Source organism: Mastigoproctus giganteus, chromosome 2 (genome assembly GCF_048544385.1).
Source record: "Mastigoproctus giganteus isolate SK-2022 chromosome 2, ASM4854438v1, whole genome shotgun sequence".
Taxonomy (NCBI): Eukaryota; Metazoa; Arthropoda; class Arachnida; order Uropygi; family Thelyphonidae; genus Mastigoproctus; species Mastigoproctus giganteus.
Genome location: NC_143576.1, coordinates 214743221 through 214768958, shown reverse-complemented (window position 1 = coordinate 214768958; position 25738 = coordinate 214743221). Strand labels below are relative to the sequence as shown.

The 25738-nt window shown below is 37.5% G+C and overlaps 1 protein-coding gene across 6 annotated transcripts in view; it reads left to right on the top strand.

Annotated features, from left to right (window-relative positions):
- Positions 1–25738, top strand: part of LOC150090076 (uncharacterized) — a 99457-nt gene that overhangs the window by 26688 nt on the left and 47031 nt on the right. For 3 of the 6 annotated variants that reach the window (XM_090389749.1, XM_090389748.1, XM_090389753.1), the window contains exons 2-3: positions 10096–10197; positions 14163–14455. In XM_090389749.1, the coding sequence (XP_090245875.1) occupies positions 10096–10197; positions 14163–14455 (395 nt within the window). The remainder of the gene's footprint in view (positions 1–10095; positions 10198–14162; positions 14456–25738) is intronic. The other 3 variants (XM_090389750.1, XM_090389752.1, XM_090389751.1) reach the window with 3 other exon arrangements.

The window sequence follows — 25738 nt, the reverse complement described above, 5'->3', positions numbered from 1 at the left end:
CGAATTTAAAGGAGAGGAACGTTTTGCAAGTTCCTTTATTCGTTCTTTATCTTTCACTATTGTATTCACAGTGGATACTGCCAGTCTTAAAACATCTGAACGGTCCTTATTGTTTTTCCACCTTCATGCATTTTCACAATTTCTAATTTTTGCTCTAACATAATTTTATGTCGCTTTTTCGCAACACCAACATTGCCTGGTCCATTCACACCCTTTCCTGCCGTATTGGCTGAGATAACACATGATAATAAAGCCCTCGTGGGCAGCACAGCTGGTAGAATCTCCATCTTCCCCACACCGGGTAGAAAAGACCTGAGTTCGAGTCCCATCGATGACGTGAGGAATTTTGTGGGCCTTTTTTCAAAACGTGGCAGAGTTAATCGGTCTCAGGCGAGGGTAGCATGGTTTTCCCTCCCGGAAACTCGGGTTTTTCATCCAGCAAACAGAAAATCGACTATAGAACACACGAAATGTGCTCCTAAAACCTTATTAGATCAACAACAGCAATATTTTTGTATGTATTACAAAAAATATATACAGTATTATTTTCTGTTCAAGCTTCAATAATCCCGTGGATGACGCGAGGAAATTTAATGGGCTTTTTGCACTCCGTGGCTGAGTTAGTCGGTTTCAGGCGTAGATAGCAAGGTTTCCCCCCCCCCCGAAAACTGGGGTTTTTTCGTCCAGAAAAACAGGCAAATCGACCAGAGAACACATTCAATTTATAGACACAAATACGGGTTTATGTATTAAATTACGGGCAACCCTAATATAATAATTTGTTCAAACTTCAATAGGAAAACGGTTTCCCTTTTAGAAATCGTATATATAGAGAGAGTTGTCCAAGACAAGCAAGTTTCTGTGCGAGTGGAATCTTAGTTCCCTCCTTATGAAGAGACCTAAATAACTACAAACCAGAACAGATAACACGCGCGACCTCAATCAAAACAAAAGCAGATAAATAGGCAAGCACACAGGAAGGAAAACAAACTACAGAAAAATAGAAAGTAATTTTATTTGTGATCTTTTCAGAAATCTAGCTGAACATGTGCTATTTACAGGAATCCGAATAGCATAATTTTTAAAAAGCTTGTTTTGCAACAACAACTGTCATTAGCAAAAGGTCTTGTTCATCGGGAATAAACGTGCTGAAACAAATATTGTAAATACGGACGAAACGTAAAAATATAAAATTAAAACGTTATTTAAAAAGGTTTATTTTATTTTTAATAAAAATAAAAATAAAGTACAATATATGGAAACTTTAACAAATTATTGTATAACAGGAACTACAAGAGACATCGACAAACAATTTTTTTCAATGGAAAGGACAACCCAAAAAGTTAATAAGTTTCCGCGTGGGCACCATTTGTAGCATGCAGGATGTCCAAATGGTTTACAGTTTCGTGCCACGTGTTTCCTAGAATTTGAGGAGTCACGGAAGCAAATGCATGAATGATTCGCTCCTGAAGTTTATCCAGATTTGCAACGGGTGTACGATACACCCGATCCTTCACATAACTTTACAGAAAAAAGGTCCAGTGGGGTTATATCTGGTGAGCGAGGGGGCCCTGGTCCTCTTCGTCCAATTCATGGACCTGGAAAAATTCTCACTGAGAAATTGGCGCGCAGTCAAAGCCCAATGAGGAGGAGCACCATCTTGCTGAAACGTAATGTTCGGCTGATGTTCTGCCATCTGTGGAATCGCAAAATGCTCTAGCGTGTCCAAGTACTGTTTATGGTAGGCTCAGCGAAAAAAAAGGCTAATCGCTGGATACGGGAAGGGCGCACCACACATCATTCAATTTTGAGGAATCTCGTCCATGCTCACTAAACACATGAGAGGTTTTACTGCCCCAGATCCAGGCGGTTGTGGAGGTGGCCTTATCGGACTGTTGGAAGGTGGACTTGTCACTAAAATCAACTTTGTTCAGGAAGTTGTCGTTATTTTCAATCCGATTGAATATATCCACGTTCTCCGACGTAGCAGATCGTCCGGTTTCAATGTTTGCACAAGCTGGATTTTGTATGTATAAAATTTCAAGCGGTGGCGGAAAACCCTTGTGAATGGTCGATCGGGGCATTTCTAGTTCTGTGTTAGCACGATGGATAGATTCCTTGGGCTGCGCATAAAACTTTCACGAACGCACTCAACATTTTGGACACTTTCAGCAGCCCGACCCGCACCCTTGTTTATGCAGGACGCTGCCAGTTCCCTTAAACTGTTCTACCCATCGCTTAATGGACTTGCCTGAAGGTACCCTACCTCCATATTCCTGGCTTTGCACTGTAACTACAAATTTAAACTCGGCAAATCACAATACACACATTTTACAGTTTTATATCCTTTTTTTTTTGTACTGTCGCCATTTTAATGGTTACTGTGAGCATGGGCGCCGGCAACATGGTTCAAGGTTTTGCATGCAAGTGCATCACCTTTGGATGATGAAAATTTGGTGAACAAAAATGTATTCCCACATGCACCACCTTGAAAAATATCCTGCCGGCGCCCATGATTGTGAGGCGCAGCTGTTATCAACACTAGCGACATCTACACTATGCTATATAAAACTCTTTGGGCAGCTGTTTCAAATGACATAAACATTGATTTATCAGCTCTAGTTTGCACTTAATAATGCAAAGCAACATACACCCATGTGCTACAACAGACCAATGCAGATCGTGAACGGTGAAAAAGAAAAAAAACGAGAAACAGAGAGAAAGAAAAATAAATGAAAGGGAAGGGACAAAACATCCGCCATCAGACTCTGTGGAAGTAGGATCACAGTGAGACTATGCCCAACTAAATAATGCTCGTGATGTGCTATGCATGTGTTGGGGAATGTGCCGACTTATAATTGGTGAACTGGCACGTTGGTTTTCTATCTGCTGAGGTCACCAACCTGGAACCTACAAGCCTAACTAAGACATCAAGAAACGTAAGAGTATGGTCCACCTCTAACTCCATAGTAAAAGAAATTGAGATATTGGAGGAACAGCGCTTCTGACCCGCGAGGAAGAAGGAATAACCGCAAACGCATCGTCCATATATCTTCTCCAAAGCTCAACCAGCACCAGTAGATTCAAAAATGTGTCTCCCTCCAAGGCCACCATGATAATACTAGCTATGGGAGCATTGACTGAGCACCCATAGCTGTACATTAACTAAGCAATCATAGCTGTATCCTGCACTCAGGGTACAGCTATGGGTGTTCAGTCGGTGCTCATTTATATTTTTCCCTTTCGTCGGTAGTTACAAGATTTGTTTCAGAAGAACTTCATCATCTTCATGAACAGCATAACTGACTGGCGAAGTGCCAAATACTAAGATTAAACAGTATCGATGGAGGGATAAATTCATGGTATTAACATAAATATGCTATCACGGATAATATAAACATAGCATAGCTTGTATTTCAAGTATTGTTATCAAAGACTACAATTATATTGTAGTCTTTGATCCAAAAGATCAAAGACTACACTTTGATCTTTTGGCTAAGATCAAAGTGTAGTCTTTTATTTCAAGAACTTTATTTCAGTCTTATATTTCGGCAGTTGTCCTGTATTTCGAGAGTACTTTTGTTATTCTTACGCTGTTCGACCAAACAGATTCTCCGGTGGCAGCACAGTGGTTATAATCACGATCCTTCCACATCGTCTGGAAGATGTCTAGGTTCGAATTTCGTCAACGGCGCGAGATACTTTTTTGTTTTTGTATTTTAATATTGTGGTTCGGGCTTGGGCGAGTGTTGCATAGATTTATCTCCCGGGAACTTGGAATGACTTTTTCATTTCTTCAAACTTTCCAAACTTTTTCATTTCTCTGTTTTCTCTATTAATTTTCATTTTCTTCCATGTACATAACATCTCAGTTATGCCTACTTATTGTATCTGAATGTTCGAAACTATACCCACTTATTGTATCTGAATGTTCGGACTTTATGACCGACTCCATCTCGGTACAACGAAGACTGCGTATTTCTTTCTCCAAGAAAACAGAAAATTCATTTATTATAATGCTAACTATGGTACTGTTTCTTTTTTGTTTTTTTTTTTATGTGAACCCCAAACACGAGAGGTATTAGAACCTATAGTACTTGGTACCGTGCTTGGGTTTGAGGTTAAGAAGACGAAAGAAGATATTTGTTGACATTGGACTTGAACTTCTGTAGATTGTAATTTTCACGAAATACGTATGAAGGAAGGTTGTTCCAGAAAACGGCAGTTGAATGAATAAATGAGGAAGATGAAAAGTTGGTTCTGTGGGTTTGAAGTTGGACAGTAAATGGATGTTGGCTGGTGGCGGCACGTGTTCGGACTGTTTTGAAAGAGAGTGGGAATTATAGAAGCCAATTCAGAAGAACAGTGCCCATGGAAGTATCTGTAGAAGAGGCATGCAGCAGAAACAGTACGTCTATGAGACAGCGAGTGGAGAGACTCTGTTAGAGATGAATCATTAATTAACCTGACTGCCCTCTTCTGAATGGAATCAAGAAGCCTGAGAGAGGTTTTGGGGGCACCACCCCAGATGTGGGAACAATATTCCATGGCAGGGCGAATTTGCGATTTATACAGAGTGAGCAGCTGTTTGGAAGAAAAGTAACGCCGAGAGCGAAAGAGAAAACCAAGTTTTTTAGATGCAGAGGAAGCAATATTTGTAATGTGCTTGTGCCAAGAGAGATTAGAAGTCAGGGTAATCCCCAAAAGAGATATATCAGTTTGCCTAGAAATCGGAGTGTCACCAAAGATAAGCATAGGAGTAGAAGAATCCATTTTGCGAGATATAAGACAAGACTGAGTTTTAGAAGGGTTGAAATCAACTAAGTTGTCTTTGCCCCACTGGAGAATTACCTGAAGATCGGCATTTAAGGAATTGGTAGCAGATTTTCGAGAAGTTGAAACTGATTGAGCAGGACAAGGTTTCTCAAAATGGAAAGTTGAATGCAATGTGCTATCATCGGCAAAACTATGGATAGGATTTCCAGTCAATGGAAGAAGGTCATTGATATACAAGAGGAAAAGAGTGGGGGAAAGAACTGAACCTTGGGGGACACCGGCATTAGTGGGAAGTTAGAAGACAGAGAGCCATCTACCATCACCCTCAGTGAGCGATCAGAGAGAAAACTGGATAAACAATTACTAAAAACAGTTGGCAAACCAAAAGATGGAAGCTTGTTTAGAAGACCTTTATGCCAAACACGATCAAAAGCCTTTGAGATGTCAAGAGCAACTACTTGTGTTTCATCGAACCTTTCCATTGAATTAGTCCATAAATGGGTAACATAAGCCAGAATATCTCCAGTGGATCGACACTGACGGAATCCATACTGGTGATCGTTGATCAGACGGAAGGTTTCTAGGTAGTTTAAGAGTTGGCGGTTAATTGATTTCTTCATTACTTTAGAAAGAGTAGAAGTAATTGCAATGGGACGATAATTGGATGGGAGGGATTTGTCACCCTTTTTAGGAACTGGCTGGATATGAGCAAATTTCCAAGCAGAAGGAAAAACACCTTTGGAATAAGAAAGTGAAAAAAGGCGGCAAAGAATAGGAGTAAGTTCAGGAGCACAGGTTTTGAGAACAAGTGGAGAAATACCATCAGGACCTGGAGCTTTCTTAGCATCAAGATTCATCAAAATCCTTCTGATATCCTTTTGACGGAAGACCACAGGAGGCATTGAATGGAGCATGTTGGGAATGGTGGGAGGTGTTTTCCCAAGATCATTAATACATGAGCTGGAAGAAAAAATGGGATGCTAGCAGGTCAGCTTTATCCTTGGCTGAAGTGGCAACAGAACCATCTGGTTTGGACAGAGGTGGGAGCAAAGATGGGCAAAAGTTGCGGCCAATAGCTTTGGCAAGAGACCAGAATGCTCGGCTACCATTAGGGCAAGAAGCAAGTTTTCTACTCTTAGCCTGTTCAAACTCTAGTTTGGACTGATTAATAACTGCTTTACAACTGTTGCGAACTTTGGTGTAGGCAGAAAATGAAACTGAAGAATTAGAAACAAGCCAATTACCATATGCAACATTCTTCTCTTGGACAGCCTTAGCACATTTATTGGAAAACCAAGGTTTAGATAAAGGACGAGATTTTAAAGTGGAGTGTGGAATAAAGGATTCCATTCCTAAAAAGAATAATTTCACTGACACGATCTGAGCAAACGTTGACATCAGAAGTTTTGAAACAGTAATCCGACCAAGGAAAAGAAGAAAAGAAGTCTCGTAGGTCATCCCATTTTGCATTTTTGTAATGCCAAACAACACGTGGTTGGGAATAGCCATGAGATAAAGGTTCCATTGGAGAAGAGACAATCACCAAGTTGTGATCTGAAGTGCCTAAAGGACCTCTCACTTCGATCGTGTACTTAGAAGGGTTGTTTGTGAGAAAACGATCAAGCGTATTGGCTGTATGATTAGGATTGTCCGGTATTCTTGTAGGTAAATGAACAATCTGTGCTAGGTCATTAGTAATTGCAAAAGCCTCAGCATCTCGACCAGCTGGGTCGGTGTGACTAGAAAACGGAAGCCAGCTGGAGTTGTGAACATTAAAATCACCAAGGAAAATTACTTCACTGTTAGGAAAGTTGGACTGGAGAAAGTCAAGTTGCAAAGAGAGGAAGTCAAAGAGCTCCAAGTGATTAGTGGAGTTGGGAGAACGGTAGAGACAACAGATGAATTTGACACAATGAGGTAGAGAGATTTTAAGCCAGAGAAGATCAAAGAGAGGAGATTCCAAATTGCCAAGTCTCTGACAGGGAATATCAGAACGGACATATGCACAAGTACCACCTTTGAGGCGAAAGGAATCATACTGCGAATAATTTGGGCATCTGAGATGAGCAGTAGATGAATCAACCGATAACTGAGATTCTGTCAGAAAAAGTACATGGGGTTTGGCAGACTGCAAGTGGAAATGGACATCTTTGAGATTAGAATTGAGACCACGTATATTTGTGAAATGAATTAGGAAATCCTTGGGAGGTTTAGGTCTTTTCGCAGATAAGCTTGCTCTATTAGTTTGACAATTCATGGTGTATTTAGTTTTAGTGAATATACTGAATTAATATATTTTTTGTGAAGAAATGTACGTATGTATGTATGCCATGATTCTTCTCAGTGATGTCATTTATTTATATACAGTATAAGCAATTTTTTAAAATGAGCTAAGTAATACTTAGTATTAGTATTCAATAATGCAAGAAAGCAAACTTATACAGCATCAGCCGAAAAAAAAAAAAAAAAAACCACTTCCCATATCACCTCCATCCCCACTAACGGTTTGTCTAATTCTTCTTTCAATTTATTCAAACTGCCCTCTTCCACAACACTAAATGGACATTGGTTCCAACAACCAATTACGCCTGAAGGTAAATTTCAGCACATCTATCCTGCAACCATCCTTCCTCAATATTTGAATTTATGTCCCCTAATTCTGTAGTCTGAGCAAGAGGGAGAATGGTATGAGCACTGAGCTTACTCAGTCCATTCAGAGCCTTAAACACCTCGATCAGATTTCCTCGCGAGTGTCTAGTCTACAGACGCTTCAATTTGCAGAACTGAAGCGATTCCTGCAATTAGATGCTATTGAATATAAATCTTTATTGTACAAACGACAAGTAGAAAACCCTTCGCGGCGAGACGCTCGACAGTTTTATAATATTAAATTATGGTTTGAAAGATGCATATTGTTCATTTAATTTGGTTACAAAGTTGGCAGAAACGAGTTATACATGATCTCCAAAATATGCCACTATATCAAAATTGCTTAACATTATAAACTTCTACTAATGAGTACGCAGTAAAAACAATTTTCACTCTATCCTAATCTAATTGGTTTTCCATCTTTTATTTTTAGAACTTGCGCTGGAAACCCTTTCTTTGCTTCTTCCATGTTAATAATCTACCCATGAAACTGCACCAGAAATGGAATAAATAATCATCGTGCATAGTGGTCTTAATGGCCGAATATAAACAGTCGTCTGTAAGTTTGAAGGAATAAAAATTGCCCTACCCATAGCAGCTGACCAATTAGTCTTATCAATGCATCCATTAATTGCAAAGGCAAACCGCTTAATATTGTTGAATTGTATATCCACCAACCAGTAACTTTCTGAACATTTCCGCAAGTTTTCACAAGGTTATGTTTTTGGTCTTTTAATTATTCACAATTTTCCCGGTATTACTTTTTGACAGATCTATTTGGATTGGAACTTATTTGGTTTGCAGAGGAGTTCTTGGAGTTCTTGTGCATGAAAATCCTGGTTAATGGATGGGCGGTTGAGAAACGACATTATTTTCAGTGGAATTTTCTTGCTAAACAAACTAAATAGTGACGTCTTGTCCTCTGAGCTAAACAGTTCCAGTTCTATATTTAATCTTTGTAAGAAAAACGAGTGCGTCTGTCCCCGAACGTTGTGGTTAATGCAATATCAATAACCCGAAAGTGTTTACATGATTAAATTAGAAAAGTTTCTTATATTATATGATAATAGTACCGACTCAAACTTTTCTGAAGTTAGAAAACTGATGAAGTACCGAGGCTAAAACCATTCATGTACTACATCACCGTGCACCCGAAATAGAATCCAACATGGTTTGTTTAGGGGGGAAAAAAACATAGGAAGACAGTCATTATGCATTGAACAAATTTCCAGTGAAAGGTCAAATGATTCATCCAAAGCGTGAGCACTATCTGAAGGAACTGAAGGTTGTCAAGGTCCTTACTACACTACCAGAAAGTTGAAACCTCTATGTGAGGGATTCCGAAAGTCCTGATAATCTGCCAACTACAAGTAAAACTACAACAGTCTGCTAAAATCACTCAATAACTCCAAGCTGGATTCAGGCGAGGTCCACTGAAAAACTTGTAAGATGATCTAAATAACTACTGTATTTAATTTCTAAATAAAATAAAACAGTCAATAAAAATATATGTAAAATTTTTACTTCTAAAACTGATATGTAATAAATAAAAGCAATAAAATATAGAGAATTATAATAATAGCTATCCAAGATTACAGAAAGGTATACATCTCTTTTCATGAGCACGACAGCATGGTATGACTACTGCGCTCAAGTTTGTGGATTTTTCTCGAGAAAGAGAAAGAAGGTAATATTCCTTTTAAAGGAAACTACTGTGGTTAGATATTTCTGAGAACATAATAGAAATAAAAGCAGAGAAAAAATGTAATCATCTGCAATAAACAGCAGGAATAGTACAGCTTGTGAATTGCCCTTGCGGATAATATAGTGGTTATGATCGCTGTCCTTCCACACCTGGTGAAAATACCTAGTTTTGAATCCTATCAAGATATAATATTTATTTTTTATGGCCTTACCCAATCGACTTAGTCGACCGTGAGGGAGGATTGCACGGATTTTTCATCCGGAAACTCAATTTTGATCCAGCAAAACACGCAATCCAGCCATAGAATGCACTCAGTTTACAGACTCGATATGCTGACGCCTCGTTGTCCTACTTTGGCGCAAAAACAAAAAAACTGGTGAATCATCGCAAGTGGCCCTCATAGGGCCACTTACGATGATATTTTTCCTCAATCCCATCTACACAGTTGGTATAATTCTGTCCTCTCCATCGGGCGGAAAAAAACGAATCCTGTTAACGATGCGAGGAATTTTTATGGCTGATTTTGTTGGTCCCAGGCGAGGGAGCATGGTTTTTTCTCCCGGAAACTGTGTTTTTTCCCAGGAAACAGCAAATGAATCACAGAATACACACAATTTACACACATATTATATACGGCGTTGAAAATAAGTTGAAAGTCCTTGAAGAAAGAAAATAAAACAAAAAATGCAGTCTTAAGCAAATATCTGCATTGTATTACCACCTAAAATTAATCATACTCTAATATGTCACTCTCAGATTAATGACTCTAATTGAGCTGCCGTATATGTAAATACATGTAGATATTTTGTAGTCTTCCATTTCTAAAGCCAAGAGGTTTTCTATCTAGAGTTTTTCGGTAAAAAAATAATAAAAACCATCACAAGATATAAGAAAAGTAAAGAGACTAGAATGAATTACAATCCTAAACAAGAAATGCTCGCGTAACAATTGTTATTTTCTTTCAGAATGTAAAGTAAACTGCCATAAGAAGTGCGAAAAACATATGCCAAATTTATGTGGAGTTAATCAGAAGCTACTGTCAGAAGTTTTAGCAACAGTAAAAAAAGGTAATTGATTTTTTGTGGTTATAATTCCATTCTCTGTGGATTCATTAGGAAAATAAAAAAACGTTTATTGCTGTTTCTTTTGAGTTTCTCTCTCTCTCTCTCTCTCTCTCTCTCTAAAACTAAATTTACAATAAATCGTAGACAGATTGTTTCTACGGTGTTTCATCTTAACTTAATCGTCTCAGATTCATGAGGAGGATAATCTGCTACCATTTGGAAGCACATTCAGTTTCTCAATGACTTAATCTGTTTTCACCTTTGGTGTATTGGGATGTCTTACTTAAAATACGGTATACCCGTCCACTATTGCACATAATGCACAGTATATGTTTTTACATTTGTAGCAAAAATATGGAGACAAGCTTCACTGTTGTATGTATGGCTAATCTCCATACCACGCAATTTTTCGTACTGTGGGGATGCCCCCTTCAGCTCGTATTCAGCTACTAATTACAGCTCGTATCCATCGGAACAGCCCTACAGATATGGAACGTCTCTCAGAAATATGTCAACACTAAAATATCCAGTAATGCGTCTCGATAGGACTGAGCTAAGATATATCTGAACCTTAGTCCTATCGAGTACCATCAGTTCTCAATCCCATCTATTCAGTCACTGTTCTATAGGCTAGTGAGTGAATAGATGGATATCGTTTAGCACAAAAATTGAGTTAATATAACCTGCAAAAGTACTTGGATATTATCACCTTTGGCTTTAACAATAGCATCAATCGATCGTGAAACACTCTCGAACAGTTCCTTGCACACTAAGAGCAGAAACTATTGTCCCTGATGAGGCCTTCCACTTCGTACTAAACGTGTTCTTGCTGGAATGCGGGGAACCCATTTTCATAAAACTGCCAGAGTGTGAGAGCCACGAAATTGTCAAAGGTGACGGTCTGTTGATGGTTTTTGGCGTTTGAAAGAATGCATTTCAAAATGAAGAGGAAGCTTTTTTTTTTTTCTGCCTTTTCTCCCCTTTCTTGGATCTCCCTCTTTTGGTGACTGTTTTTTTCTCATTTCTACATTTTTGGAATACTAGAATAACAGCCATCTTGTAACATCTCATAAATTTAACTATCTTTTATATTGTAGCTTTGTTTCCTCCCTTTGTTAAGGAGTAGAATGAGGTACAGTTAGCCCCTCCTATTAGAATCTTTATAGAGGTCTCTTGCATACATCATACATCAAGTGTTTGCGTTCTTTTGTCGAGAGTTGCATAAATAAGATCCAACGCACAAGTCCTCATTCCCTCCAAGAAAATGACCAGACAGTACCTTCAAATACATAAACGCCCTTCAAATACATAAACGCTTGTAATATTTATTAAAATTATCGTAATGATTAAATTAGCTGATGAATTAATTTCTTTGTTTTATAAATATTTGAAGTTACTTCAAAAAATTTTAAATGAAGAAAATTGTTGCTACACTTGTTTGATATAAATGGATAATAGAAATAAGAGAAAGGTCACCGAAATATTTGCATTTTTGGCATTCGTAAATAAAAAGCTACAAAGTATGTTTCATGGGAAATTCTTTGTATACGCTCTACATAATGTTGGGAAACTGGTTTTACAGGGGCGAATAATTATACAGTATTTAAAAATATAGATAGCATGGATAACTAAGTGAATAAAATTACCGATGATAGGATACGAAATGTTATCAAATAAAATGTCACATTTTTTTTAGAAAAAGAATATGCTAGCTGCTCTAGCTACTTTTAAAAGTCAGGTGCTAGCTCAATTTTACTTGATCTCTTTAATCACCTCCGTATCCCTGCTGGCAAAATTCCTGTATATCATTGACAGAAGCCGATGGGCTGTCGAGCGCCTGTGTGCGCTGCTCAGAGAAATTTTTGTCGGGCTGCGCAATTACCCCTAGGTCTTTATCGACCATTTGTATTTTATTCTGGGATTATTGTTGTCCATATGCAGCAGCTTGCATCTGTCAATATTAATTAACCTCAATTGCCACTGAGAACTCAGCGATCTGTCTCATTTCTTTAGCCCTTGTTGCAGCAGTATACCTTGATACCTGTCATTAACCACTCTGCCAGCATCTGCATCATCAGTAAACTTAGATATTAAACTTGGTATGCCTTGTCAATATCGTTGATAAATAGCGAAAACAGTGAGGCGGGTTCCAGCACTCAACTCTAATGGAATCTGCTAATATCATTACTCCAAGAAGAGCAATTCTCATTAATAACAACTGTCTTCTGTCACTTAACCACTCCTTTATCCACAGCAAAAATCTTCCCCTAATGACAATGCTCCAAGCTGTAGTCTTTCATGTGGAACAGTATTATAAGGTTTACTAAAATCCAAGTACAGTATATGACGTAAAAATTATTTTTCATCCATTTTATTTGTTACTGCATCATAGTAGCTAAAGAGATTGATCACGTAAGATCTCCACTTAACAAATCCATGATGTGATTGCCGTATAACTACATCCTGTTAAGATGGGCCTGAATTGTTTCTTTAACCACAGACTATTATTTTCTCTGGAATAAGAAGTCACGCTTACAAGTCTGAAATTACTCACCCCCTCTGAACTAAAGGATGCTAAAGGTTTGCTTACCTCTTTTGCGCTTCTTTCAACATAATTGGATATATGCCGTCAATCCCAGGTGCTTATTTATTTTTAGCTTCAGCAATTTCTCTTCCACTATCTTCTCAGTTACCGTAAAATCATTTAGCTCCTAGTATATCTTGGTATACCTAGGATCCCAACACTAAGTATTTTTTCATGCGTGAAAGAAGCAAAATATTTATTTAGTTTGTCAGCAACCTGAACAAGATGATCAAAAAGTGTTAAACGAGCATAGAATTTTTTAAAATTTATATTCCTTCGCATTCTTAATGACTTCTTGTAATCTGCCTTAGTTTATCTAACCTTAGTGAATTGGTTGCAGACCATTTCGTAGTTACTGCGGATTTCTGTGTCCCGTGCTAAATTATAATCATCCCATGCATTTTCTTCTTTGTTAATAGTCTCATTAGTTCATCTGACATCCGACATGAGTTTTGAACCTTGAACAATATCTCTTATTTAGTATAAAAAGCTCAGTAGCTTCTACGATTACTTGTCTGAATATTTCCCAGTTAGAATTTGCAGTTGATAACATTATCAGTTGGTCACACTGAAAAAGAATTTACCTTTACCATTCACAGTAGTTATATCTTTGAATAATTAAGTTATTTTATAAACATATTATGTTTCGGATGTTTGGGCATTACTTGAGAAGTAAAAGTCAGATCGATACCAAAATTTCAACCCATGTTCTCATAGTCTACGGGAAGGTTATAGGTTCAATTGGATAGACTCCCTTCTTTCCATTTCTACCCAGTGGAAGTCGATGTTGGTTTAAGATGTACGACATTACTCCAAAAGGAAAAGATAGATCAACACCAAATTTTCAGAGTATATTTCGTTGGTCCAGGGAGAGGGTTCATGTTTAATTCTGATTTTATAAGCCCATCTAAACGGTTTATTCTTATAGATGCACTATGATAAGTCGGGGACATCTGCTCTCAAGATTGGAATTTTTTATTCTTTATCTTATTCTTAAAACTAAAACCAGAAGATCTCACATTTGCTTATAGACTATTGGTTTTGCGAGCCGCTAAAATTAGCAACGGATTGCCCAGTTCTTTGTTAAGATACACATTTTCAGAGTGATTTCACCATAAACCGTTATTTAGTTTGAATATTTTCACCGGTTTTCAGGTGTTTTTGTATAAAATATTTGAATTTTGACCTGTGATTATTGAAACTATTTTTGCAATCTGAATCAGGAATTGAGAAGTTATCTTTGATTAGAAAACCATTGCTTTTGTGAATTTTTAACAATACAATGGTTTAGGTAATATTCGGCAAAAATCAAATTTATTCCCCAATATCGTAATTATATCTATAACAACAGGTTCTTTTACTTAATGGAATTTTTGTTTTTAAGAAATAGTCTCGCCTCCAATTGCCATCCACAAGACAGTTCCGCCAGCTGAAAAAGACAACAAACCCTTCACTCTACAGAAACCATCTACTCCTAGCAGTACTGACTCAGATGACAGCTACGATCATTTCTGGGAACAAACGAGTGGAGCAGATGAGATTAAGGTAACATCATCACCATCTACAGAAAAAGTTGGAGTAACAACGTCACCAGCTTTAACCAAGTTAAGATTTAAAAAATATACCGTAGACGACTTCCATTTCCTGAAAGTTCTGGGAAAGGGTAGTTTTGGCAAAGTAAGTAGCTTTATAATTATATAATATGATAAAAACCTAATTAAATTAATACGCACAAATATTAATATTACTTTAGATATTATTTCAATGGATGACAGCTTGACTTATCGATTTATTTTCAATTTGTAACCCATGGTTTGCAGCCATAATAACGGATTAATTCAATGCAAATGTCTATGTACAGGGCTAATACAGATCAGTACTATGTCCATAAATTGCGTGTTCTCTGGTCGATTTGCTAGACGAAAAACCTCAATTCCTTGGAAGGGAGGGAGTGAAGAACCTTTCTGTCCATACTTGAGACCGACTAACTGAGTCAAGGAGTGAAAAAGCCCATGAAAGTTCCTTGCGTCATTGACAGGATTGATTTGAATTCGGGCTTTCCCATCCATTGTGGACGTTGGTTATAACCATTGCGCTACCGCGCAGACCCAGGGCAACCAATAGACATGACAAACCATAGGAACCGCAAAAAGTCATAAGAGGATTTATAACTTAAATATTAATTGCTTAATTTAAAATTCTTTACTTCCATTTAAGGGGTGCAGTGCAATTGGGAGTTTCTGTAGTGTCCTTGGCTTCGTAAGATAACGTGCCCTTTAAGTTGCTCCACTGGGAATAACCTAAAGGGTTACACAGAGGATAGCCGTGGCTACGATCGCTACTCTTTTATGTTTTCCTTTATATTTTCTATATTAAAAAATCTCGCAAAGCTGAATATCAACCATCCATAGAATACATGCTCATACACAATATACTGACACTTCATGGCCTTGGTTGCCTCGACGCTATACTAAACAAACTCAACCCAAAGTTTCTCCTTAATTTTGTCATTAAAAGGTCGTAAACATATTAAGGTATATTTTACTTATCACTATAACAGCTCTGTCAGTACTGTTTCCTCAAAAAAAAAAAGGAATGATTCATTAATTTCATTCAGAGTTATTCCGTACCTTAGTCACTGTGATCATCCAGAGCCAAGAATCATATACAGCTGCCCATCATCCAACCTTCACTGGTTGGATGATAAAGCTAAACTGACATTTGCATCCCATTTTCCATAATTTTCAATCATCCTGTCAACTACTTCTTTATAATATTTGCTCTTAAGGTTACCAATTCACTAGAAAGCGAAAATAACTTTCAAGTATTTCGCTCAGCATCAATCATTTTGCTTAACATCTGCTTAACATTTGCATCTGCTTAACTTATAGACCAATCTCATTCTAGATATGGAGTGGTAGACGCATGACTTCATTTCTTTATTTCAAAACTTTATTTCTAGAAATCAAGGGATTGTTTACTGCATTGTGTGGACCAGACTGCAACATAATTAAGGAAGACCATTTTCTTCTGTAGTGCTGATCTCGGAGTCAGAGAAAGCAAGGGAACTTAGTGAAATCCCTGCGAACTCAGAAGGAAACCTCAGCATCTTAAAGTCCCCCACGGACATCCCATTTATATTGATCAGGCTTGTTCTTCTCCAACACCTTTCACAATTTGCGTAATATTTAATATTAAGGGAACGAAGGGAATATATCCTCATTGTGAAGTAATACAGCTTTCAAACACGATCTCTTTCTATGAAATGACGCCACTCTTCTGGATTGTGACTAATATCGATTTCTTCATAAGGAACAGTAAATAGCACAGGGATTCTGTACCAGTAGATGGCATGTCTCTTTGTATAGGTGGAAGTCTTGCATCCGGGATTCAGTACATTCCATTGTTTTAATCAAATCAGCATGTCAGGAGCTCTCTACTGAACTTGGTTAGAACCAAGTCCAATGCTTAGACCAAGTTCTAATCAAGTCCAATGCTTAGACGAAGTTCTGATCAAGTCCAGTGCTTGGACCAGGTTCTAATCAAGTCCAATGCTTGGACCAAGTTCTAATCAAGTCCAATGCTTGGATCAAGTTATAACCCAAGTCCAATAACTTGGTTAGAGCCAAGTCCAATGCAACGGCGCTATAGTTTTCTTGAAAGAAATTAGTAGTAAGCTAGTACCGAGTATGGGTTTAGGGTAGGCCGTTTAAGTTTCCCTGGAGATTGCATACATGAGTGTATATGAGTTTCTTCTGGCTTCGCAACTCCAAATCAGTCGATGTTGCTAAACGCGTATGGCTTTAACAACTTTCACAGTGATAATCTTCATTTCTGTTCTTTTCACCTGGTTTCTACGCCTGTAATTTTCTTCTAGCTTCCCGACCCTCAACCAGTTCGTGCACCTGGAAAAAAATAGGATTCAACTGAATAAATATATTAAAAATATATAATAAATAATCTTATCTGGATTAAAGGTGTTATATTATGGAGGGAATCATGCTGAAACATACACGTACTCAATTTCCAACCTGCCCATGAGAAAAACCGGCGTAAATCCTTTTATACGAAATAAATGGATAAAAATATATCATTTTCTTTTTTTCTAAATTTCTGCATTCTTCCTTTGTGTGATACACCCGGTTGTCGCGGATACACCAAATTGTCGTAGCCACCAATTGTCTTTCACCAAATTGTCACATGCAACGAGATATCGTTCACCAAATTGTCTCGTGCACCGAACTATCACGCACCAAATTATCGCATACAGCGAATTGTCACGCACCACACTGTCGTATAACGTACTGTCTTGCAATGAATTGACGTGGACCCGGAACAATTATTGGTCCTTATTATCTTCTTAGCGATCATTGATGGACAGGCCGACATAAAATTTAAAAGTTTAAGAAATTCTATTGAGTAGGACGAACAACAAATTCTGAGAACGGTGAGATTAATATCAAGCAGGGAATGTCCTACATGGATGTCTGTTTTTCTGTATCATCATGTTACCAAAGATATTTTCTTGAGCTGGAATACTGTAATTAAGATGGTGAGCTAGATGCAGGTCAACCATTTCTCAGTATTTCTTTCGACTTCGTAGTTTATCAAAATAAAATTAATGATACTTATGTCAGCGTTTTTATGTATTAGTGATTCATTTTGATTTTTAGTTTTTTTTTTCTTATGGATTCGCGTACCACAAGCTGAGAACCCGTGACTCAGGTGACATGTACGAAAAAAGCAAATAATCATTGCCGGATTTCTATTGGTCCAATTTTAATGGAATCGCTTGACAAGTCTTTCTAAAAGACCCAAATGCAAAATTTCACAAAAATCTGTCCATTGGAAGTTGAGTTATTAAATGCTGCCAGAAATTAATTTTGATTTTTTTCTTACAGAATCGCGTACCACAGATTGAGAAACCATGACCAATGTAACACGTATGAAAATATTAAATAATAATTGACGGATTTCTATTAGTCCAATTTTGATGAAATTTGTTATAGCTTGAAATTTTTTCTCAAAGACCCAGATGTAAAATTTCATGAAAATCTGTCCATCGCGAGTTGAGTCATTAAATGCTGACAGACAGACAAGATGAACATGGTGAAGACAACAGGCAATTATACAATAAATAAATAAATTTTCTGTTTATACTTCGGGACGACCACACGGTCAGAGGAGTTCACAAGATAGAGATAATATAAGATACAGCACAGACATTATAAGCGAAGTGCCTAAAAATGGCTGACTAATGGCCAACCACGTAATAATGAATAAGTAATATAAGTTTTGCGAACTTTATTCGAAAATACAAAAGATGTAATGTTTAGGAAAAAATCTATGAGGGAGAAAAACGGATGTCAGTTTTTAAGTTTACACGAATTACTAAAGGGCACATTATAATTAACCAAGGCCATCCATCTAATAAGTGAAGATTGTTCGTGTTGGTTTTTACAATAAGTGAAGATAAATAACGCCATGAGTCCTTAGTATGTTGCATTCGTAAACGGTGTGCATCCATCTACGATGAACTTGATTTTTGCTGGATGAAAAACCAGAGTTTCTTGTGGGGGAAGCATGACACCGTCAACTGAGACTGAACAACTCGGTGTGTAAAAAAGCCAGCAAAAGTTCTTCCCATACACAGTGAAATCGAATTTAGGCCTTTCTCACAAAGTGCAAAAGAACAAGGCACTCTGTGTGCCTGCAGTGAAGACCAACTCCTTCACTGCGTTGTTGCGATAACTTTCTATCATAATCATTGAAGAGTGATATGGATAGTAATACATATGAGGCAAAAATATATAAAGAGTTTTTAGAGTTTTTCAACTTCTAACGATATTCAACGAACTAATATATTACGTCAAAGCTAAAGTCACCTTGCGATGCATTTGAATTTCCGCTTATAGCTTATCTGAGTCACTACAATTACCGTTTCGCCGCCTTACTCACGGTGTAGTCTCTCTTGTTAGGTCAACGTCATCCTTGCCACGCATGGTATGTCAAAAAGCCAATTCCAACCGCCTAGTGATGAGTGGAGGGGGTACAGAGTAGCAAGCTATTAAAAGTACTAAGATTTTCTTGTGTTCTCTGTAGAAGGAAAATAACCTTTCTAAAATTTAAGCGCTTCCTCTTTTGAGGAGATTTTACAGAACAGGAAAATCTCAAAAATATAACTAACAACTTAAAAAAATAATCTTTTCTCAAAATAGATTATTTTGAGAATAATCTATTATTTTCTCAAAGCAACTGAGGCGTCATTGTATTGTGTACATTCTATGTTAGGTTTGATTCTTTTGCTGGATGAAAAATCAGGTTTACGGGAAGGAGAAACCTTTCTCTCTTCGCCTGAGATCAACTAACTCAGACACGGAGTGAAAAAAAGCTCATAACAGTTCTTCTCGTTATTGAAAGGATTCAAACCCAGGCCTCTTCCATTCAGGATGGGGTGGACGGTGATTTAAGCCACTGTGCTATGGTTAACGGAATTAAATTAATACTTTCATACCACGTGCGAAAAACTGCTGCTAACTGCAATAAGTTGAGTTTGTGAAGCGCTACTGTTGCCTAATTAAATAAAAATCAAACTAAATTGTACATAAAGGAATTAAATTAACTAGCAAGAGACGATACTTAGAGTGGTACAAAACCCTGCAAAAGTTAATGCGCAATTGCAGCCAGGAACACCACAAGGACTGCCCACCCATGCATAAATCCAAAAGTCAAGAACACCCACTCCAAATTAAATAATAACACAAAGGAATGTCTGAGGGAACCATAGATCACTTTTACAGGAGATACCAACTTCTGGAAATTCTTAAAATTATTTCTGTTGGCAGAAATTATCGCATGTTGTACAAAAGTGTTAATTCAATTCGATTAAGCATTATTTTTCTTTAGCGCATTTTGATACTTTCAGATATCAACTAACGAAACCTTTATTGGATATCGATATAAAGAGTTCGAATTTATAAGAAGATCTAAAACTAATTTATCGTGAATTACAAAATAATACTGAACATACACTGCCCTACCATTAATATCCGAACACCTGCCTTTAGACAAAAAAAGAGCTTTTATTGTGCCATTTAATATTTTGTGCTGAAAACTTTTGCTTTTATTACGGCCTTCAATCTTCGCAGCATACTCTCAACCAGCTTTTTAAAAATGCCAGGTGATATGTTCCTCCACTCGGCCTTTAACGCAGCCACCAGCTCGGCCTTGTTCTTTGGGCGATCTCGACGTGCACGTACCCGTTGATCCAATACATCCCAAAGATGCTCGATAGGGTTCACACTCTAGATCAGCACTCTAGGCTGCCCGATCCAAATTTTCCACACCCATGTCCTCAAACCACTCTGTTACGACCCCAGCAGTATGGCATGGCGCGTTGTCTTGTTGATACAGAGTTGTATGGGCCTTCCCCGAAGTATTGCCATAATGTTGGAAGGAAATACATAATTGTCCAGGCTGTTCTGGTAATGCACAGCATTCATGGTTTTGTCGATAACGACTAATGGGCCCAAGCCAAACCATGAAAGGAGCCCCATACCATGACACTGCTTCCACCAAACTTCATTGTTGGGAGGATACAAATAAGGAGGGACTGTTCCCCTGGCATTCGGCACACCCAGGAACGGCCATGCGACTGGTAGAGTGCGAACCTCGACTCGTCTGTCCATAGGACTGTTTTCCCCTGCTCTACAGTCCAGGATTCGCGCTCCTTACACCATGTTAATCGCTCGGCGTCTAGCATTTGTTGAGTTGATCAATTCTGTTGAACGTGTCATCTTTCATGCTCACTTTTGCAATTATCTGTTCAAAACCCAGTGTGCATATTTATAGCAGGTTCTGTGACGTGTTGCATGCATAGGACCTGTTTCCCCATTCATGGAGGGGTGTCCGGATATTAATGGTAGGGCAGTGTATATTTCAATTAAAAAATAATTTTAATAAATAGTATTTATCTTAACAGGATGCTCCTAACAATATTCATAAAAAATGGCAATCTATTTAAAACTTCTGAATTTTAAAATTTAATGATACATCTAATTAATTATCTTTCGCTCACTTGCTATCATCCTATCAGAGAACTAAAAATATTGCTATTAAAAATTATGGCAGAACTTTTTAAATTCTGTTTTCTAATAAAGTTTTTTCATATAACGACATCTTTTTATAAAATAATTAATATTTTATTATTCTTCTCTCTTTTTTGTTTTAACTCAATAAATGTCTAACTGTAAATAAATATTAGTTTTAACTACAATGTTTAGACAGCATTGTGTCAAGTACAGTAATATAAATAGAATTTTAATGATTAATTATTTAGTTTGGTGAGCGATAAATGCCCAAACGGCAATTGTTTAATATTCTTTTCATTTGATTTTTTCCCTTTATCTTACCAATCCTTCAGAAGATCATATATACACTACATGAAAGAAAAAGTTCTTTTAACTTGTCTAAATATCATTATTTGTCAAAAAATATAAAAATGCGCATAAATTTAAATGAATGATATATATAGGTAAGCATTTGAGGGGGATTTTTTTCGAAATTCTTAATTTGGTCACTGAACCAGAATTTGCATTGCACACCAAGTGGCCACCTTATTAAGTAAGTATCTATTAGCAAGATTACGCCCCGTTTTACCCAATAACAGCCTGGATTATTCGTGGAATGGACTCAACGAGGTGTCGAATGCGTGCCACAGGGATCCTGGTCCATGTTGACTGGACTGCCTTCCATGGTCGCGTATAATAAATAACTCCCAAGAGCTCGTTCCACCTCATCTTACAGGTGCACAGTTAGTTGAGATCTGGTGATTGGGGAGGAAATCGCAGTGGGCTGAACTCAATCATCTCTCTCTCTTCTCTGTTTTATTTATTTCCCCTCTCTCTTCAATTTTCTATCGTCATCACTCTTGAATTTATTCTCCTTCTCTTAAATAATAGTGTGGCCAAGAGAGCGAATACAGGAGTGTTACTAATAATTCAGATTAGAAGAAAAAAAAAGCGGGAGAGACAGAGGAAACAAGATGGATATTGAAAACGAAGTATAGATGAACTTTATCAAATTATAATGGGGAAAGTAAGCATAAAGGTAAAAGAGGAAAATCAAAAGAGAAAAGATGATACTACTGTAAAAAAAAAACATATAAATTGCGAAATACAGAGGGAGGAATGCCAAATTCCTATGTGTTAAAGGAACAATAGGCAACTCTGTTTGGGGGAGGTGGAAAGAGATACAGATGTTTCACTTCCTCGTGTCAAGCGGTTGGAAGCAGAATTCTAAATACAACTAGAAATCGAAGAGAGAGAGAGAGAGAGAGTGCATGAAGTAGTTGAGGGAGTTAGTGGCAATGTGCCAAAAGATAACTTCTGGAAAGGCAGAGAAACAGAGTCTGCAAGTATCGTCTAAAATAGCGTGCTCCAAGAAACGTGTTGAGTGCTAGAAGTGAAAATTCGATTAATTTACTTCACTCTCAGAAATCAGAGGAACTTAGATGCCTATAAAACATAAATAATCTTAATTTTAAATGCACAGAAATACAATATGAATATGCGTTATCCTGCGGCATGTACTAAGATAATGGATGAAAAAAATATATGATTAGAAAAAATTCATTTTTATAGAAGTATAACAACTATGGGTTTTAACGACACCATTAGCCCTCTGAAAGAGATCCCTCACTCAAAAGGATTATTGATTCCCAAACACCGTAGTGGATATTGTAATGCTCTTCAAACTGATCCCGAATATTTTTGTTCTGGTAGAAAACAGGTCCTCGATGCTGCAGAAATACATTTCTCCAACTCTAGACCATCTGAAGGGCAACTACAGCTTGCCCAGTGCATCACTGATTCTGCTGTTGTTGTTGTTGGTGGTGGTGGTATTGTGCTTAACGACACGGGGGCTACTGATGCCAAATTCTGTCTGCATTGACTCTGTCATTTAAATCGTGAAAATCCGTTAGATGGACTCTACTTGCTTTCTCTAGTCAGCATCTCCAAAATAAATTCCTCTAAGAAATGAATTGTTAATTTTTTAATAAGAGTTTATTGTTTAACAACTTATATAAGTTTATATGTATATAATAAGTGAACTATTGACAATATTTTAACAGATATCTTGTTTCCTCCATATCCTATCTGATCCTGCTCAGATATCTGCCAAACTGAATGAGTATTTCGCATAAACATTCACACGTGAGAAATTCTGTAGGAAAGTGGAGGACAGAAGTTTATTAAACTATAACAGGGAGCTTAATGATTTTGTAATAACTGAGAGGAAAGTGGAGGAGAAATTGCTGAAGTTAAACATAAGAAATGCGCCTAGGGTGGATGGGATCTATCCAGTTATATTAAAGGAGGCGGCAAAGGAATTAAGCAAACCCTTAGCCATAATTATGAGAGCGTCCTTCGACTCAAAGGAAGTCCCAACGGACTGCAGATGTGCAAATATATCCCCAATTCGCAAAGGGAGATCAAAGGGTGGCATGAGTAATTACAGACCTGTTAGTTTAACTTCGGTTCCGGGGAAAATATTGGAGTCACTGGTTATTGGTTATCGCAGGATTGTCTGTACAAGACTGCAGCAATAATTCAGACACAGCATGCGTTAAAGAAAAGTATTTTCTGATCAATTTGATTGGATACTACGATGTGGTCACAAAGGAACCAGATGCAAAATATAATTCTGATATCATATACTTGGATTTCAGAAAAGCTTTTGATATTGTTGCACATGGAAGACTACTGTACCAATTGGAGCAGAATGATATTAAGGGTAAGTTGCTACAGTGGATAAAAGGGTGGTTGAGTGGAAGAAGACAGAGAGTGGTAATCAATGGACACTGCTCTTCGTGGACAAATGTTATTAGTGGAGTTCCACAAGGTTCGGTGTTGGGCCCACTGTTGTTTTGTATATTTATCAATGATATTGATGAAGGCATATCAGGCTTAATGTCGAAGTTTGCAGATGACACAAAGTTTGGCAGGGTTGTTAATGACAGTAATGGCAGTGTGCTACTGCAACAGTATCTAGAAAAGTTGGGCAGATGGGCTGAGAAATGGCAACTTAAGTTTAACATTGACAAATGCAAAATATTGCATATGGATAGAAGTAACCCCAGAGAAACGTACCAACTGTGTGGTACTACACTTAGGGTGGTAGAGAATGCAAAAGACCTGGTGTAATTGTGCAATCAGATATGAAGTTTTCTGTACAATGCAGACAGGCTGCCAGAGCAGGTCATGGGGTTTTGTCAATGATATACAGGAATTTTGCTCGAAGGAAAAAGGAGATGATTATCCCTTTGTATAAGGCAATGGTCAGGCCACGCCTTGAGTACTGCGTATAGGTCTGGAAGTCTCATTTTAGGAAGGACGTAGAGCTGCTGGTGCAATTGCAGAGAAGGGCAACAAGATTGGTGAGGGGAAGGAAGGGCTCCTCTTACCAAGAGAGGCTTAAATTCTGCAAATTGCAGCGTCTGGAAACTAGGCACCTGTGAGATGATCTTATTGAGCTGTATAAGGCCTTGAAAGGAAATAGATAAATTTGCCTTTAGCCAGCGGGTAGTTGATTGCTGGAACAAACTTTTGGAGGGAATGGTTGCGTGAATTGTTTTTTTTTTTAGGGGGGGGGGGACTGATGCTCCATATGTTTGCTTTCTTGCATCACATGCGTCTATTACTACTTTTACTACTATATGAACTGTCAGAACACATGAACACCCTTCTAGCAAAATTTCCATCCAGAGATGAATATCATGTATTAAACTGACAGATACATAAATAAAGCCCATGGGTTTCTACAACTGTGATTTCAATAAGTGTGTAGGGGAGAGTCTTTCCCTGCACCTTCCGTAAGACTACAGCCAGTTTTCTGCTTGAACTAGGATGTCTTATTCGCACTCTCAGTTGCAATTTTAAAACAATACAAAGAAGTTAAATTTGACGCAGATTTTGGCTATTTGTTAGATATGACAGATTTATAACATTATTCTCTTCAAATCACTGAGAGTTCTTTGTGATAAGGAGCATTGTTATGCTGATAACATATGGCCACCTCTCCAAAGAATTGTTGCAATGAAGTAAGGAAATGTTTAGATACTGACAGAGAGCTGTATTTACTGTTTCATCGTTGGCAACAAGTGAAGCAAGTTAGGCGCTTTAGGCATGTTAGTATACATGCCTAAGTGAATTCTTTATGAATTTTTTGAAATATTATCAAGCCATCTCAAATTTCATTAAAATCGGACAAATTATTAATTATTTTTTCTCTAATACGTACAAAGGCTATCCATATATTATATATTTTGAGGAGTGAATGGGCAATATGACTGTGCAGTAAAGAAACATTCCCGGTTCTCAGCTCGCTCATATGAAACTTAAGAAGTTCATTTTTTTGTTATTATTTTATTAAACAAAAGAATGATGAATTATTAGTATTTTCTTATTATATTAAACTCAGCAGAAATGCGAAATATCTATTATCTTTCGATTGCTATTAAAATCCGGGAGGATATAAGTAAAGTACATTACAAAAACACTGATTGCATACTGTGAGAGGTTTGAAGTACGTGTTGTTATTTGCTTATTTTATCAAGTCACAGATTAGAGTAGATCAGTGAAATAAGTATTGCATTTCAATTTTTATTAAAAATCCAGAATAAAATAAGAATTCCCTATAGATATTAGCGTGGTTTAATCTTTTAGATTAAATCACGCACACCATCAGGCATCTCTCATATTGTGGACTTATACTTCATAACTGGGTTGTCACATACGCAACAATAGGATATCTGCCCACTCGCCAATGAGAAGCCAATAAGCTTCGAAACGGTGCTGTCCTTGTGGCGGTGTCCGCCGAAGATAAGTAACATCAGTCTTCTTCACTGGTGAAGCGTTACTTATTCGAGTTAGTGCAATACCATGGAAACTCGTTGAAGGT